Source organism: Rhodnius prolixus, unplaced genomic scaffold (genome assembly GCF_049639745.1).
Source record: "Rhodnius prolixus isolate KJV_2025 unplaced genomic scaffold, Rpr scaffold_11, whole genome shotgun sequence".
NCBI lineage: Eukaryota > Metazoa > Arthropoda > Insecta > Hemiptera > Reduviidae > Rhodnius > Rhodnius prolixus.
In genome coordinates, this window is record NW_027411625.1 from 3,067,089 (window position 1) to 3,084,244 (window position 17,156).

Below are 17,156 nucleotides of genomic sequence, written 5' to 3' on the forward strand. Positions count from 1 at the left end.
TTATTTATTCATCTACATTAATATTGTCGCCTTCAAAGTAGTCCCCTTCGCATACAATACACTTGTGCCAGCGCTTTTTCCAATCCTCGAAACACTTCTGAAACTCGATCTTTGTGATAGCTTTCAGCTCTTTCAGCGATTCGCTTTTAATGTCATCTATGCTTGTAAAACGACGGCCTTTTAATGTTCTCTTTATGTTTGGAAATAGAAAAAAGTCACATGGAGCCATGTCTGGCGAATATGGAGGCTGGGGCATCGTTAAAGTTTTGTTTTTGGCCAAAAATTCACGAACAAGCAATGAAGTGTGAGCAGGTGCATTATCGTGGTGCAAAATCCATGAATTGTTTTGCCACAAATCCGGGCGTTTTTTTCGGATTGCTTCACGCAAACGGCGTTGAACTTGTAGGTAGTACTCCTTATTGATTGTTTGACCTTGTGGCAAGAATTCATGATGCACTATGCCATTAAAATCGAAGAACACAGTGAGCATAACCTTCACATTCGACCGCACTTGTCGAGCCTTTTTCGGTCTTGGCGATCCAGAATGCCTCCACTGGGACGATTGAGCCTTAGTTTCGACATCATATCCGTAAACCCATGTTTCGTCACCTGTTATAATACGTTTCAGTAGATCAGCATCGTTGTCGACTTCATTGAGTGACTCTTGAGCAACTTCCATTCTCCGCTGTTTTTGTTCGAAATTCAACAATTTTGGAACAAATTTTGCTGCCACACGTTTCATACCCAAAACATCCGAAAAAATTTCATGGCATGAGCCAATTGATATGGCAACATCATCAGCGACTTCTCTGATTGTGATTCGGCGATCGTTCATAACCATTTCTTTCACTTTTTTCACGTTTTCATCGGTTGTTGATGTGCTTGGACGTCCAGGTCGTTCGTCATCTTCAACGTTTTCGCGGCCATCTTGGAAACGCTTATACCACTCGTAAATCCTTGTTTTACTCATAGCAGACTCACCATATGCCTTTATTAACATTTCACACACTTTATTACACTTTATTTCATTTTTTACGCAAAATTTAATACAAATTCTTTGATCCATTTTTTTTAACAAACAAAAATCGCCAAGCTCGAAAAACACGTCTAACCTTAACGGCTGCCACTTAAGAAGTAAACAATGAATATTACTGAAAATTTTATCGTACTTCAGGGGCATGTGTACCAACATAATAAAAAAAAAATTTTTACAATCAGACTCTCCAAACCCGCGAAATTTAAAAATTCCCGTTACTTTTTGAACACACCTCGTACAGTACACTTGATGAGTAGTCTTAGTGGAATCCATCTTTAATGATGAAGGTAAATTCGGAATCAATCATAAATAAAATAAAAAAAATGCCTGCTACGACTGATAAAATCGACAAATTATCCAGCACTGCGCATCCAACCACATTTTCAGTAGAGTAATTATTTATAGCACGAGTGTGGAAATGAGTTTTCACTTACCGATTCCAGGTTTTGCCAACACGAGCGTAGCAAGTGAGCAACTAGACCAGGGGTGTAGAAACACTTTTCTTAAGTATTTATAATATTACATTTTTTTTTCTACGATCGAGTCATTGTTTTAGAAGACTAAACTTTTAGTTTTAGAACTCTAAACTTACGACGATAAGGATATACGCTGTAGATTTAGGTAGAGGTTATTGAATTTAGAATATTGGATTACCTTGAGCTTCAAAAGTGTAAAAAAAAAATTAAAATTGCTAAATTAAAAGAGCGTACACATGAGGTTAACACACTTTGGATCGCTATTATGTAAAGCTACTGGCAAGAGTTTACACAAGAAATTAATTCAGTTTGGACCGTTCCAAATTCGTTAATTTGTTCTCTAATGGGCAAGAGCGTACACATGAGGTTAACACGCTTTGGATCGCTGTTACGTATGCTACTGAGGAAGAGCTACACATGAGGTTAACACACAGATCACTGTTACTGAGGAAGAGCGTACACAAAAGGTTAACTCGCTTTGGAGCGCAGTTTCTTATGATACTTGGTAAGAGCGTACACATGAGATTAACACGCTTTGGATTGCTGTTACGTATGCTACTGAGGAAGAGCTACACATGAGGTTAACACACATTAGATCACTGATACTGAGGAAGAGCGTGCACATAAGGTTAACACGCTTTGGATCGCAGTTTCTTATGCTACTTGGTAAGAGCGTACACATGAGGTTAACACGTTTTGGATCGCTGTTACGTATGCTACTGAGGAAGTGCGTACACATAAGGTTAACTCGCTTTGGAGCGCAGTTTCTTATGCTATTTGGTAAGAGCGTACACATGAGGTTAACACGCTTTGTATCGCTGTTACGTATGCTACTGAGGAAGAGCTACACATGAGGTTAACACACATTAGATCACTGATACTGAGGAAGAGCGTACACATAAGGTTAACACGCTTTGGAGCGCAGTTTCTTATGCTACTTGGTAAGAGCGTACACATGAGGTTAACACGTTTTGGATCGCTGTTACGTATGCTACTGAGGAAGTGCGTACACATAAGGTTAACTCGCTTTGGAGCGCAGTTTCTTATGCTACTTGGTAAGAGCGTACACATGAGGTTAACACGCTTTGGATCGCTGTTACGTATGCTACTGAGGAAGACCGTACACAAAAGGTTATAACACGCTTTGGAGCGCTGTTTCGTTCGCTACTGGGCAAGAACGTTCACTTGACGTCGGCAGTTTTTAAGTTATACTTTTTCTAATTTCGTTACTATTATTAAAAAAATAAATAAACTACCTAACCGAAATTGCTATTTTACTGAATAGATTTTTTACTTCTTTAAGAATGTTTCAAAAATGTCTTTAAAAATGTCCTTTTATACTTGGTTTACTCTTTGTATGTATTGATCTATAACTATTAGACAAATTATACCAGGAAAATAGGTACTTCTATGACGCTTCCCTCCTAAGCATCATTTAGGTGTATTTAGGTCATTTAGGTATAACATTAATAAGAATCCAAACTTTCTTTCCACGGTCCGCAGTGGACCTTGGCCTCCTCCAGCTATAATCGTCAGACCTCACTATCCCCTGCTCTTCTGTACCACTGAGTAATACCAATTCGTTGCTATTCATCTTCCAGATCCTATAATCACCGCAACCTGGGCCTTCCTCGTGGCTGCTTGCCTACGTCCACCTTTGTTTTTCCATTCTATTTAAGTGGCCCAACCATCGTAATTAGCCCAACTTTATGGCTGATTCTAGGTCTTTTTCTGCAAATTCATTTTCATTTTTGGTGATTTTTTTTCTTTTTTAGATTCCCTCTATCCTTTGCTAGTCCTCAAATATAAAGTCCAAGGCCAGTACTGGTAATCAATCCCAGTACAACAGTCATTTTTATCTTGGCTGACCAATTGTAATTCGCACGGCAATTATGGTGCTTTAGTAGTTTTTTTATATTAGGTTTAATACTATCATGTTTTAATAGTCTGAATGTGGCCAAATTCATATCAATGCATGGAATTCCGCAATGGTGGCTTTGAAATGTGTATCCCCTTATCAAAGAAATTGAGGCTAGTTCTTCTATTTCTAAACATTTAGTAACCAAATAATTGTCGACGAGTCCGACTGCTTCCTTGCTTAGTAGTTACTGCAGGGTTTCTAAATCATTGTTCTACAATCGTATGTTCTTGATTAGTTGACAGAACTCCTCCGAGTTTATATATTTTTATGAGACTTTTCGGCCTAATAAGGCTATCCTCAGCCTATACAGAGCAATACTTTTTATGTATAAACAGTATATAATGTGTATTGCGTAGATAGTTTAAACTACTTTTCTCTAAACATAATTTAAATTTCAATAAATATAGCATTATTGTAGATTTAAAAATATAAAGTATTGTTTAAGTAATACACATACCGTCCACGGATGCCTAATTTGTAGGTGGATGTTTAGCCCCGTCTGAAAAAGTAGGCGATTACTTTACTACTTATATATTATATATACCATCCACAATGCCTAATTTGTAGTTGGATGTTAAGCCCCGTCTGAAAAAGTAGGAGATTACTTTACTACTTATATATTATATATACCATCCACAATGCCTAATTTGTAGTTGGATGTTAAGCCCGGTCTGAAAAAGAAGGCAATTACTTTACTACTTATATATTATATATACCATCCACAATGCCTAATTTGTAGGTGGATGTTAAGCCCCGTCTGAAAAAGTAGGCGATTACTTTACTACTTATATATTATATATACCATCCACAATGCCTAATTTGTAGGTGGATGTTATGCCCGGTCTGAAAAAGAAGGCAATTACTTTACTACTTACATATACATCGTATACACCGTCCAGAATGCCTAATTTGTAGTTGGATGTTAAGCCCCGTCTGAAAAAGTAGGCGACTACTTTACTGTTTATATATTACATATACACCGTCCAGAATGCCTAATTTGTAGTTGGATGTTAAGCTCCGTCTGAAATAGTAGGCGATTACTTTACTACTTATTTATATTGTATATACTTATTTAATGTGCGTGTTAATATATACATATATATGAATTGATGTATATTAATACCATATAATGTATTGCTTTACACAGGCTAAAGATGTCATTTGTTGACGAAAACTTCTTATAAAAATACAGAAACATTTAGAACACATTTCTAATCATAAAGTAACTGCAAATCTGTACCATCCTCATTTATCAAAAGACTGCATGGATAGTCTTATAATAGTGAACTTATATTTTAATAGTGAAGCTTGTTATAAACTTATATTTAGTAAAAAGTTTAAGAAACATTTTATGTTCGAATTTTGAGAATTTAATGAGAGTAATAAGATAAGTCGGAGTTAATTGTTTGTTAATTAGATTGAGGAAAACAATTCTATTGTGCCGAGCAGCTGTCTTCTTTGTGATATCAGACATTATTTTGTCAGGTCTGGCTGGGAGAGCCTACTTACACACTAGTCAGCTCCAAGTTATATCCCTTCTGCTCTTAGTTTATATGGGGTTCTGCTGGTATATATTCGTGTCTGTAGGTTTGGACGTGTTCGCACGCACAAATACATACACACTAGCCGGGGCGGGGGCGCGTAAATGTAAGTTTCTCTCTCACACCTGCCTGGTTCCCCCTCTCTACGACCAGTTAGGCTACAGGCAGGGTGAGCACCCTTCGTCTTTCAGTGTTTGTGTCGTTCGTCATGCTAGACCCACAAACTATATATGGCCTATCCATTTTACCACCATTCTATCTTTCAAGAAACGTAAGTTTACTTTTCTATCATTTAAAAAAATAATAATAATAATAATCCATTATCGGAGGAAATATTTTTTGTTTAAGTTGACCAAATAAATTTGGTTCTCTTCTTCGAATACTTCTTGTTTCTAAACCTCGTCCAAGAACTGGCGCTTCGCGGTTTTTACCAGTCCAAGGTTACAGGTCAAGCTTCTTCATGCCACATTGCGTGCTCTGTCCTTCACCTCTACTTCAATTTTTTGTATAAGTCCGCCGAATTTTCAAAATGTAGCTTTTTAGAAAAAGTGGTGTTCATAAATAAAGCCTTTTTCATTATAAGTACAGCATAACCCTTCTCAACTTTTTTTTTACATATTTTGTTCCAGGTCTCTAGATATATAGCATTGATATATCTCCTCTCCCGCCACAGACTGTCATAAGTGAAAAATCGTGACACTACCAATTCTCATATTTTAATGACAAATTTTGTATAAAATTTCTGCAAATTCGGAATGAGTTTTAATTTATAAAGTTTGATAGACCTGGATAGTAAAATTATATTTTACTGAAATAGAATTTTCAAATTTAAAGAAACTCGCCATTTTCGAAAAAAAAATGAAAATCTATAAAATGAAAACTCTCGGTCAATCAATTTTTGCCAAAAACGTTTACTGTAACGTTTTACTCCTTAGTGGCACCTAAACGACATATCAAATTTTAGCATTTCTGTGATTTAAAAATTTTTAAATTGTGGTAGTGGTTAAATTAACGCACATAGATTAATTTTGTAAAAGCTACTTTTTTCTTATTCATGGAGTTTCTTGTAATTTCCAATGGAAACATAAAGTTGGAAATCTACACGATTGCAATACATTCCCTAATAAGCAGAAAAGAATAGAAAATTAGAAAAATTAATAAATTTTACTCTGTACAGTGTATAAAAGTAAATTACCTTTTTTTGTAAATATAAAAGTAGTTTTTATAATGAGAAATGTTCGGAATCAAATTTTAATAATAACTACATATAACATAATAATAATAAACCTAACATTTTTCACAAATAAGATGTTACTATTTTACCAATTAAACAAAATTAAGTTAATGAGGAAACTGTTGCTCTAAATTTTTGAAACGTGGTTACCAAATTGTTTCGATCATGTGAGTGCGGTAGTTAAATTCATGTCCAAGTGCTCGTATCTTTTGTGAACAATTTTTTAAAAGTAAAAGTTATTTTCGGACGGAAAAAAAAATATATGTTTGAGAAAAATTGATTTATTTAGATTTTAAAATATGTTACTGTTTTTGTACCAGGCCGGTACCTATAAGAAAAACTGGTTACTAAATTTCTAATTGTCGAGAAAATTGGTTAATTGAAAGTATTACTTTTCTACTAAATATTATTACTTGTAAGAAAAACATTTATGATCGTTTCAAAGTTTTCAAAATGAGTTTTCAGTCATACACATGTTTTGGATAGATAGCTGTTTGATCAGAAAAAGGGGTTTTTAGAAAACAGTCCTGAGTTCATGTATATAAACACTCTAGTACAAATCAGATAACCTGGTTTATTTAGCCAAATAGCTGACTAACCTTTTACCACTTTGTCTTAAATTAATAAATTAATTAATTAATTGAACCGAAGATTAATGAACTCTAATTTTTCTGTTATGATTAGTAAAAATACTGGAGAACTATTAGACTAATATTCTGGCTTTAATCAGAAATTTAGAAGTCAATAAAATAATTCTTAGAACAAAACAGGAAATAAATTAATTAATTAATTGAACCGAAGATTAATGAACTCTAATTTTCTTATTATGATTAGTAAAAATACTGGAGAACTATTAGACTAATATTCTGGCTTTAATCAGAAATTTAGAAGTCAATAAAATAATTCTTAGAACAAAACAGGAAATAAATTAATTAATTAATTGAACCGAAGATTAATGAACTCTAATTTTTCTGTTATGATTAGTAAAAATACTGGAGAACTATTAGACTAATATTCTGGCTTTAATCAGAAATTTAGAAGTCACACTAAAGAAAAAGGAATCAAGTTCAATGTAAACAATAGCTTCTATAAGTCAAATACATTCTTAGAACAAAACAGGAAATAATGGATTAAAAGAGAAGGAATTAGCTATGCGGTTAGCGTATTGTATTCCCATGCGGAGATCCCGGGTTCGAATCCAGCTGCTGGCCCGTAGATTTTTCTTTCTTCCGAGGTGCTTTTTACAGCTCAATATCCCAGTGATGGACAGTGTTGTCTGTAATGTGAGAACACTGTCCGGAGGCTGGCAGTGCACTGCAAAAAAAAAGCTCCAGGCGCCAATAACCTTAGATATAGACGTGCCTTAAATCATTTTTTAAAAAAACCCTGGTTTAAACTATATTTAGTTATATTTATTAAGTATTTATAGTTAGGCTAATGTTTACCGTTCGCAGCTAGTGTTATTATTTTGTATTGACGTGCTTTTATTTATAATGATTAATTATTAACATAAGCAATTAACCACATCAATAATGGAACAAAACTTGTATCAAATAAATTGGAAAATATAACTAAGTGAAAGCAAACCACTCAAACTCCAGCTGGTTCAAAAATAACCTAAATATTCACAATATGAACACTATGTAACAATTCTATAAACAGATTTAATGTTAAATAATGTTACTACAATTATAACTGTCAAGAAATTTATGAAGTTAAAAAGCATTTATTATTTTTCATATTATTTAAGTTTGGCTTCTTTTTTTTGTTAAATGCTTAATTTAATATCATTTGTTTTAATGCACTACATTCTTAAAAGAATATGTAAAAATATTTTCATTTACCACACGTTTTTTGGACATGCATTTAATCATTCAACAGTCCTATGCAATGCTAATGCTTTTCTTTCTGATGCAGTTAAACATTTAAATAGAATTCAGAATTTGTAGTATATCATTATTATTATTATTATTATTTTATGATTTAAGGCGCGTCAACATCTAAGGTTATTGGCGCCCGGAGCTTTTTTCAGTGCGCTCCCGGCCTCCGGACAGTGTTCTCTCGTTACAGACAACACTGTCCATCACCGGACAGTGAACTGTAAGAAGCTCCTAGGAAGAGAAAATCTAAGGGTCAGCAGCTGGATTCGAACCCGGGACCTCCGCGTGGGAGTCCAGTACGATAACCGCATAGCTAATCCCTTCCCTATATATCATTATTGTAAAAAAAATAAATAAATAAACAAGAGAACTATTAGATTTAATTTTGTGTGTGTGTGTTTAAGGGTCTATTAACACACAATAATTTTATTAATTTCATGAAATTTTAAATCAGAAGCAACAGCCATTTAAGCCCGATAATTAAACTACTTATTGAGACTCCAAATCGCTTGATAATACTTAATGTAGAACAAAGATATACCTTAATAAAAAATTTTTTTAAAAACGTGGTAGAACAATGATTTTTTTTTTTTAATAGATAACACACCACAATTAGGTTAGGTTAGACATTGTGTCTAATGGATAGTCAGCCATTTGGCTTAACTATGGTTTTAGTTTATTAAAAAATAAAGTAAGTTTGAACTCTTTAATTTAAGTTCTAATAATCGCTGGAAGGTTAAACTGTGAATTTCGATTGGGTAACCCTAAGCTATACGATCATCGTAAATTACAATTAGTAGTCAAATCCCTCACCTAACAGCAGCACTTTACTAAAAAAAAAGGCTTTTTTGATATTTACTGTGATCTATCTAGTTCTTTTTTTTAATTAAGGCACTTCATTATTATGTTCATTTATCTATGATCTATTCTGAGTATCCCAATTATTTATATGATATTCCATATCAATGTATCACATAAAAGTAAATCATATTAATTATAATTCATCGTGTGATGTATATTTACTTGCCATAAAAACAACAACAAAAATTAATATATTTATCTAAATATCGGGAAATTAGTCGTACTTTTCTAAATTTTTTTGTTTTTATTTTATATTATTTGTTTATTTATTTTATTTTATTTTTTGTCAGCGTGGCCTGCAGAAAAATTAAGTAATATTTAGTTGTTTTCTAAATATATTCAGGCGGGGCTTAACGTCCAACTACCAATTAGGTGTCGTGGACGGAGGCGACTAGCAAACATACTTTACTGTAAATTTTTTTCATTAACCATTAAATAAAATCCAAGGCCTATAGACCGGGAATCGAACCCAGTACCACAATGCATATTAGCTTTGCAGGTTTCGCCTCTAACCGCTCGGCTACCGTAGGCGCCTTGTTTCTAAATATAGATTTGTTCATTTTTTTAACTTCTAAAATTTTCATTGCATAAAAAATTGAGTAGTAAAAAAATAAACTTAAAAAATGATAAACAATTTGTTTTCTTTTTAAATCATTGTATAATACAACGCCTTAGAATAAAGAATTGTATAATGTAGTAGGTTGGTCATTGTATGTTTAGTACTGAATTTGAAATTAGCTGACTTTTTTTTTAACATTCGAGAGTTTTCTGTGGCAATCACCTGTTGATTTCAATAAACTTGTTTACACTAGTATAAATAATCTATTATATATAGGACTTACCCAAAAACGCTCAACTGAATAATTTATTAGCCTGGAATGAAAACTAAAAACAAAAAAAATTGTAAATATGTTTCATTGAAATTAGATTAGCTTCCGTTGTGTTTAGCTAGTCAATAAAGGAAATTAACCACCCTCTGTTGAATAATAAGTAAATAATACTAATACATAAATACAAATTCACTCTAATAGTAAACAAAGCAGTGATATGCTATAAATTTAAAAGTTTTTCTGTTTCAAAATGACAGTGGGCGCCTCATCTCTCCGATAATTGCCGGAGATAGCCGAAAGACTAGCTTCGGACTCTATGCTATTTAGCAGTCACTTACTGGACCCTTAATACTGTATAGCAGTTTAGTCACTGCAGGCCCCTTATTACTGAGTGGCAGTTTAGTCACTGCTGGCCCCGTAATACTATATGACAGTTTAGTCTCTGCTGGCCCCTTAATACTATATAACAGTTAGTCCCTGCTTAAGTGGACTAATGTGCAAGTGAAGAAGGCTGCGTAATGCACAAGTTTTTAGTATAATTTTTCAATATTCAGGCTTTGTTTATTCCTAGAACATGTAATTCCAAAAAAAAATTTTTATTTATTAAAGCTACATTTTTGTATCTGAAAAAAATGGATAGATATAAAGGGCTAATAAAAGTACTTTTTGTAAATTATATTAGGTAGGCCAGTGATAGGGAACCTATGACAACCGTGTCAGTGCTGATACGCGAGCTCATTTTTGGTGACACACATCTTCAAAGATAAAAAAATTCATAATTCAAATATTTGTCTCTCATAACGGACAGAGTTGGTTATTAATAATAATATTAATGTAAGTCTCTAAATGTAAATCATTGGTTTCATAATTTTGGTTTTTGTATTTTAAATGGCATTAAACAAATAATTAACTTAAAAAAATTATAAATATTTCTGTTTTTTTTTTTAGACTTTACTTTTGTGATGTGTGACACGCCACGAAAAATATGTTTCGATTTTTCAAAATTTTGACACACCGAGCTCAAAATGTTCGCCATCACTGGGGTAGGCCCATCCTTGGAGCCTAAGGAGAAGCAACCTAGTGATTGAAGCGATCCAAATATTAAATTGAAATTAAAGCATCGATCCTTCCAAATGTATTTTAAAATTGGATTTTCTAGTCTTTAAAATTTTCTAATTTGAAGCAATTCATTAACACTAAAGAAAAACTAAAGTAATAATATAGGTTATTTGGCCCAGTTTATTGAATATTCGTTTTTGCAAGTTTTGAGGACCTGACCTTAACAAGCTACTTCAAAATTAAACCCCAAAAATTCTGAAAATTTTACAAAATTGCACTTCAATTTAATAAAAAATACTTTCTGTAACATTGTAAAACTTTTATGTATTTTATAAAACAAAACTGTGAGAATTCAGTACCAGGTAATAGAAGAGAAGTATCGAAAATATTGGAAATACTCTTAATCACTATGTATATCGCCAAATATTTTGTACAATGCAATTAACTGGATTTGGGAGAGGATTAAAAGCACTATGATCTAAAAAGATCTATTGTGACTGCTTTTCCAGTATCAGTTTTTCGTTTAGAGTGTGTAGGACTCCATAAAGTGTACCGTATGGTGAGCTAGAGTTAACCAGCAAGTTCGCTAAACTCAAAAGCAATTACATACATGAACTGCCTCTGTTGGCCCTGTGTATATCTTGTTTCAATGTTAGGGGCTGGCAGTGTTAAGTGTCATTTGTGTTGTTAGGCTGGGATATACGCAAGGGCATCTCTGAGGGAGTGGCCAAGCTCCATACTTTTAGGTGGTTTTTAGGGAATTGACATAAAAATCTCTCTAGAGCAGTGGTTTCCAACCTGTGGTCCGAAAGAACTAAAATATGATCCGTGAAACACTTAACTTTTTAAAATAATAATATATTTATTTGACATGCGGCCGCATGTGCGGCGACGGCGCGGTGAGTGGGACGTCCAGGAGACGACTAAAAGCAAATGATGATGTGCGTGTCGCTTTGAGCAATCTCATCAATCCCAGGATTACCCCAATCTTGTTAAGAAAATGCAAGCTCAAAAAGCACATTAATATAACTGAAAACATAATCACAATGTTAATTATAGTTTATTTTTAAAATCTAAAAGTGGTTTTACGTATTGTGATATTGAACCTGTTGCCCCTGCTAACAAAAAAAAATATTAAAATGGTCCATGGTCATAAAAAGGTTGGGAACCACTGCTCTCGAGTGTCTTTGTCGACGCTTATTTCTGAATGTTGTTCTGCTTTTTACTGAGCCTGAAAGATATATGGCCACAGATTTAAGTCTAATTTAGAAGTATTGCCTTAATAGAAAGTTATGTAAAATTTTCGCATTCTCACATAAAGTAATGTGAAAAAATTATTAAAATTGTAATTTAAACCCGCTCCCAATACTTCCTCTGAAATGAGTAAGTGATAATAAACTAAAGATGTATTGATTCCTCAACCTTTACATTATAAGGCACCAATTATAGGAGAAGCCTTCAACAAGCTTTAAAAGTGATTGGAAGTATTAGAAAAACATAAAGCCCCTTATCTCGGGTGTGCTTGTGGGACTGTTGTCTGGATAGTTAATTCTATCTACGGTCTTATCGCGGCTATAAAAGTTAAATGGCCTTAATTCTGCGGACCAAATATACCGTGTACATGACGAATAGTCCTAAAATAAAATTTATAAAAGGACTACTGTTACATAAGAACAAAATTTTGCACATAATCACTTGTCGTATACTAGTGCGTCAAGGACCTTGTCGGCAGTAACCGAGCATATTATTTTCAATATACAGATTTCCCAGAATCCCTCACTTTCAATCAAAGAATTTAAAGTAAAAGTGATCTAATAACCATTGGCTACTCTCAATTAATTTTCTCAAAATGCAGTTTTACAATTATATGAAATTAACTAGGAACCCGCGATATAGAATCAAAGATACAAATTTAGTTATTTGATAAATTTCTATAGGCTTATTACTGATAAGATTACTTATTACAGATTTATTTTTTCGGAGAGGGTTTTGTTTTGAAAAGTTCATTTTAAAACGAATTTTTCAATTGCGATCCATTTTTTTATGAAACTATTTTTGAGAGTGTTTTTACAAAATAATTTAGGCAACATGATATTTTATACATACAAAATTATGATTTTCCTAAGTAATGTAGTTCTTCGTTAAAATTACATTTTTTATAGCATATTTTTGGAAACATGACTTTTTTCGTATATATTTGGCGATCAACTCCTAAATTATGGATTAAAAAATTTCGCCATTAATTTTTCATTGTATTAGCACTCAAACAGCTTCCATTCTTGCTCTTGATTAGCCATTTTATTTTGATATTCGGAACAAATAATATCGCTTACGATAATACAATAAACTTATAAATTGTCAAAATAATTAGAAATTCCTCCGATTAGATATTTGTCCTCGTTATTTTATTTCGAAGAGATAAAGGACTAGGTAAATGTATCTCAATACATTGCCCGGGGCGTTCTTTACTTTGTGCGTGGATTTTAGGAATAGGAGATAGAGGGAGATGCCTTTGTGAAAGGTATTTAGAATAGGCGAATGTGGAATAATGGAAAAATGAAATCGTAAGGGTGTTTTTTTATTTTTTAAGACGTGTCAACTATTAAATCTATTAGAACCCAAATGCTTCTCAGAATGCTGTCGGTATCTTCTTGCTACAGACTACACTGACAATCATCGGATAATCAGCTGTAGAGGTCCCTCAGGAAGAGAAAGTCTAAAAGTAGCATGCCTGATTTGAGTCAGGGAGCTTCGGCTAACTATTCCACCGCGCTACCTGTTGAGCTAAAATTCCTCGGCTAATAAATGCAATTAGTTAATTGGTTAATAAAAGAAATTTTGAGGACTTTGTGTGGAGGGGTTACATTGGAAACTTAGTAATTTTGGTTACTATATTAAGGCTCTATGAATGGAATAATTGAATAAGCAGGAATTGAAATGCTTGATTAAATCCCACTGGATTGCTCGGAAAAGAGGAGCCACAAAATGCTGGGAGAAAATCAGTCAGAACTTCAGAGCTGATAGAACCTCAGTAGATCATATATTTTCCAATTCTAGATCACTTATTTGTGGGCGTCGAGGAAGCCTGCGATAATGTAGACCAGTAAGAGTTGCTCTGCAAACGAGATTCCCGAAAAAAAAACCACTGATAGAATTAGTTGGTGCACGGCCTTCAGGCTACGGTGTCATTGTCAGCAGAAATTTACGACCTGTTTTTCAACGCACCGCTTAAAAAGTTATCAAAACCTTACAGAGAAACGCAAAGCAACCTACCGATGATTGTAAATGAACTAAAAGTGGAATTAAAAGAAAGGCAGAAGAAGAATACGAAGAATTTCTTCTTTGTTATTGCAGATATAATTTTATCAGCCGTAATTCTCTGACATTATCAATTACAGATAAAATTCTATCATACGGGTGGCTCAAGAAAGGAAGAGGAAGAATACGAAGAATTTCTTCTCTGTCATTGGAGATATAATTTTATCAGCCGTAATTCTCTGACATTATCAATTACAGATAAAATTCTATCATACGGGTGGCTCAAGAAAGGAAGAAGAAGAATAAGAAGAATTTCTTCTCTGTCATTGGAGATATAATTTTATCAGCCGTAATTCTCTGACATTATCAATTACCGATAAAATTCTATCATACGGGTGGCTCAAGAAAGGAAGAAGAAGAATACGAAGAATTTCTTCTCTGTCATTGGAGATATAATTTTATCAGCCGTAATTCTCTGACATTATCAATTACAGATAAAATTCTATCATACGGGTGGCTCAAGAAAGGAAGAAGAAGAATATGAAGAATTTCTTCTCTGTCATTGGAGATATAATTTTATGAGCCGTAATTCTCTGACATCAATTACAGATAAAATTCTATCATACGGGTGGCTCAAGAAAGGAAGAAGAAGAATACGAAGAATTTCTTCTCTGTCATTGGAGATATAATTTTATCAGCCGTAATTCTCTGACATCAATTACAGATAAAATTCTATCATACGGGTGGCTCAAGAAAGGAAGAAGAAGAATACGAAGAATTTCTTCTCTGTCATTGGAGATATAATTTTATCAGCCGTAATTCTCTGACATCAATTACAGATAAAATTCTATCATACGGGTGGCTCAAGAAAGGAAGAAGAAGAATACGAAGAATTTCTTCTCTGTCATTGGAGATATAATTTTATGAGCCGTAATTCTCTGACATCAATTACAGATAAAATTCTATCATACGGGTGGCTCAAGAAAGGAAGAAGAAGAATACGAAGAATTTCTTCTCTGTCATTGGAGATATAATTTTATGAGCCGTAATTCTCTGACATCAATTACAGATAAAATTCTATCATACGGGTGGCTCAAGAAAGGAAGAAGAAGAATACGAAGAATTTCTTCTCTGTCATTGGAGATATAATTTTATGAGCCGTAATTCTCTGACATCAATTACAGATAAAATTCTATCATACGGGTGGCTCAAGAAAGGAAGAAGAAGAATACGAAGAATTTCTTCTCTGTCATTGGAGATATAATATTATGAGCCGTAATTCTCTGACATCAATTACAGATAAAATTCTATCATACGGGTGGCTCAAGAAAGGAAGAAGAAGAATACGAAGAATTTCTTCTCTGTCATTGGAGATATAATTTTATCTGCCGTAATTCTCTGACATTATCAATTACAGATAAAATTCTATCATACGGGTGGCTCAAGAAAGGAAGAAGAAGAATACGAAGAATTTCTTCTCTGTCATTGGAGATATAATTTTATGAGCCGTAATTCTCTGACATCAATTACAGATAAAATTCTATCATACGGGTGGCTCAAGAAAGGAAGAAGAAGAATACGAAGAATTTCTTCTCTGTCATTGGAGATATAATTTTATCTGCCGTAATTCTCTGACATTATCAATTACAGATAAAATTCTATCATACGGGTGGCTCAAGAAAGGAAGAAGAAGAATAAGAAGAATTTCTTCTCTGTCATTGGAGATATAATTTTATGAGCCGTAATTCTCTGACATCAATTACAGATAAAATTCTATCATACGGGTGGCTCAAGAAAGGAAGAAGAAGAATACGAAGAATTTCTTCTCTGTCATTGGAGATATAATTTTATGAGCCGTAATTCTCTGACATCAATTACAGATAAAATTCTATCATACGGGTGGCTCAAGAAAGGAAGAAGAAGAATACGAAGAATTTCTTCTCTGTCATTGGAGATATAATTTTATGAGCCGTAATTCTCTGACATCAATTACAGATAAAATTCTATCATACGGGTGGCTCAAGAAAGGAAGAAGAAGAATACGAAGAATTTCTTCTCTGTCATTGGAGATATAATTTTATGAGCCGTAATTCTCTGACATCAATTACAGATAAAATTCTATCATACGGGTGGCTCAAGAAAGGAAGAAGAAGAATACGAAGAATTTCTTCTCTGTCATTGGAGATATAATTTTATCAGCCGTAATTCTCTGACATCAATTACAGATAAAATTCTATCATACGGGTGGCTCAAGAAAGGAAGAAGAAGAATACGAAGAATTTCTTCTCTGTCATTGGAGATATAATTTTATGAGCCGTAATTCTCTGACATCAATTACAGATAAAATTCTATCATACGGGTGGCTCAAGAAAGGAAGAAGAAGAATACGAAGAATTTCTTCTCTGTCATTGGAGATATAATTTTATGAGCCGTAATTCTCTGACATCAATTACAGATAAAATTCTATCATACGGGTGGCTCAAGAAAGGAAGAAGAAGAATACGAAGAATTTCTTCTCTGTCATTGGAGATATAATTTTATGAGCCGTAATTCTCTGACATCAATTACAGATAAAATTCTATCATACGGGTGGCTCAAGAAAGGAAGAAGAAGAATACGAAGAATTTCTTCTCTGTCATTGGAGATATAATTTTATGAGCCGTAATTCTCTGACATCAATTACAGATAAAATTCTATCATACGGGTGGCTCAAGAAAGGAAGAAGAAGAATACGAAGAATTTCTTCTCTGTCATTGGAGATATAATTTTATCAGCCGTAATTCTCTGACATTATCAATTACAGATAAAATTCTATCATACGGGTGGCTCAAGAAAGGAAGAAGAAGAATAATAAGAATTTCTTCTCTGTCATTGGAGATATAATTTTATCAGCCGTAATTCTCTGACATCAATTACAGATAAAATTCTATCATACGGGTGGCTCAAGAAAGGAAGAAGAAGAATACGAAGAATTTCTTCTCTGTCATTGGAGATATAATTTTATGAGCCGTAATTCTCTGACATCAATTACAGATAAAATTCTATCATACGGGTGGCTCA

General features: G+C 33.5%; 1 protein-coding gene across 4 annotated transcripts in view; it reads left to right on the forward strand.

Annotated features, from left to right (window-relative positions):
- Positions 1-17,156, forward strand: part of Myb (proto-oncogene like protein Myb) — a 62,515-nt gene that overhangs the window by 5,454 nt on the left and 39,905 nt on the right. For 2 of the 4 annotated variants that reach the window (XM_074137670.1, XM_074137671.1), the window contains exon 1: positions 5,110-5,245. The exons of 1 other annotated variant lie outside the window; for it this stretch is intronic. In XM_074137670.1, the coding sequence (XP_073993771.1) occupies positions 5,205-5,245 (41 nt within the window). In that variant the 5' untranslated portion in view covers positions 5,110-5,204. Of the gene's footprint in view, positions 1-5,109; positions 5,246-17,156 lie in introns of those variants that run through there. One more of the 4 variants, XM_074137668.1, reaches the window with a different exon arrangement.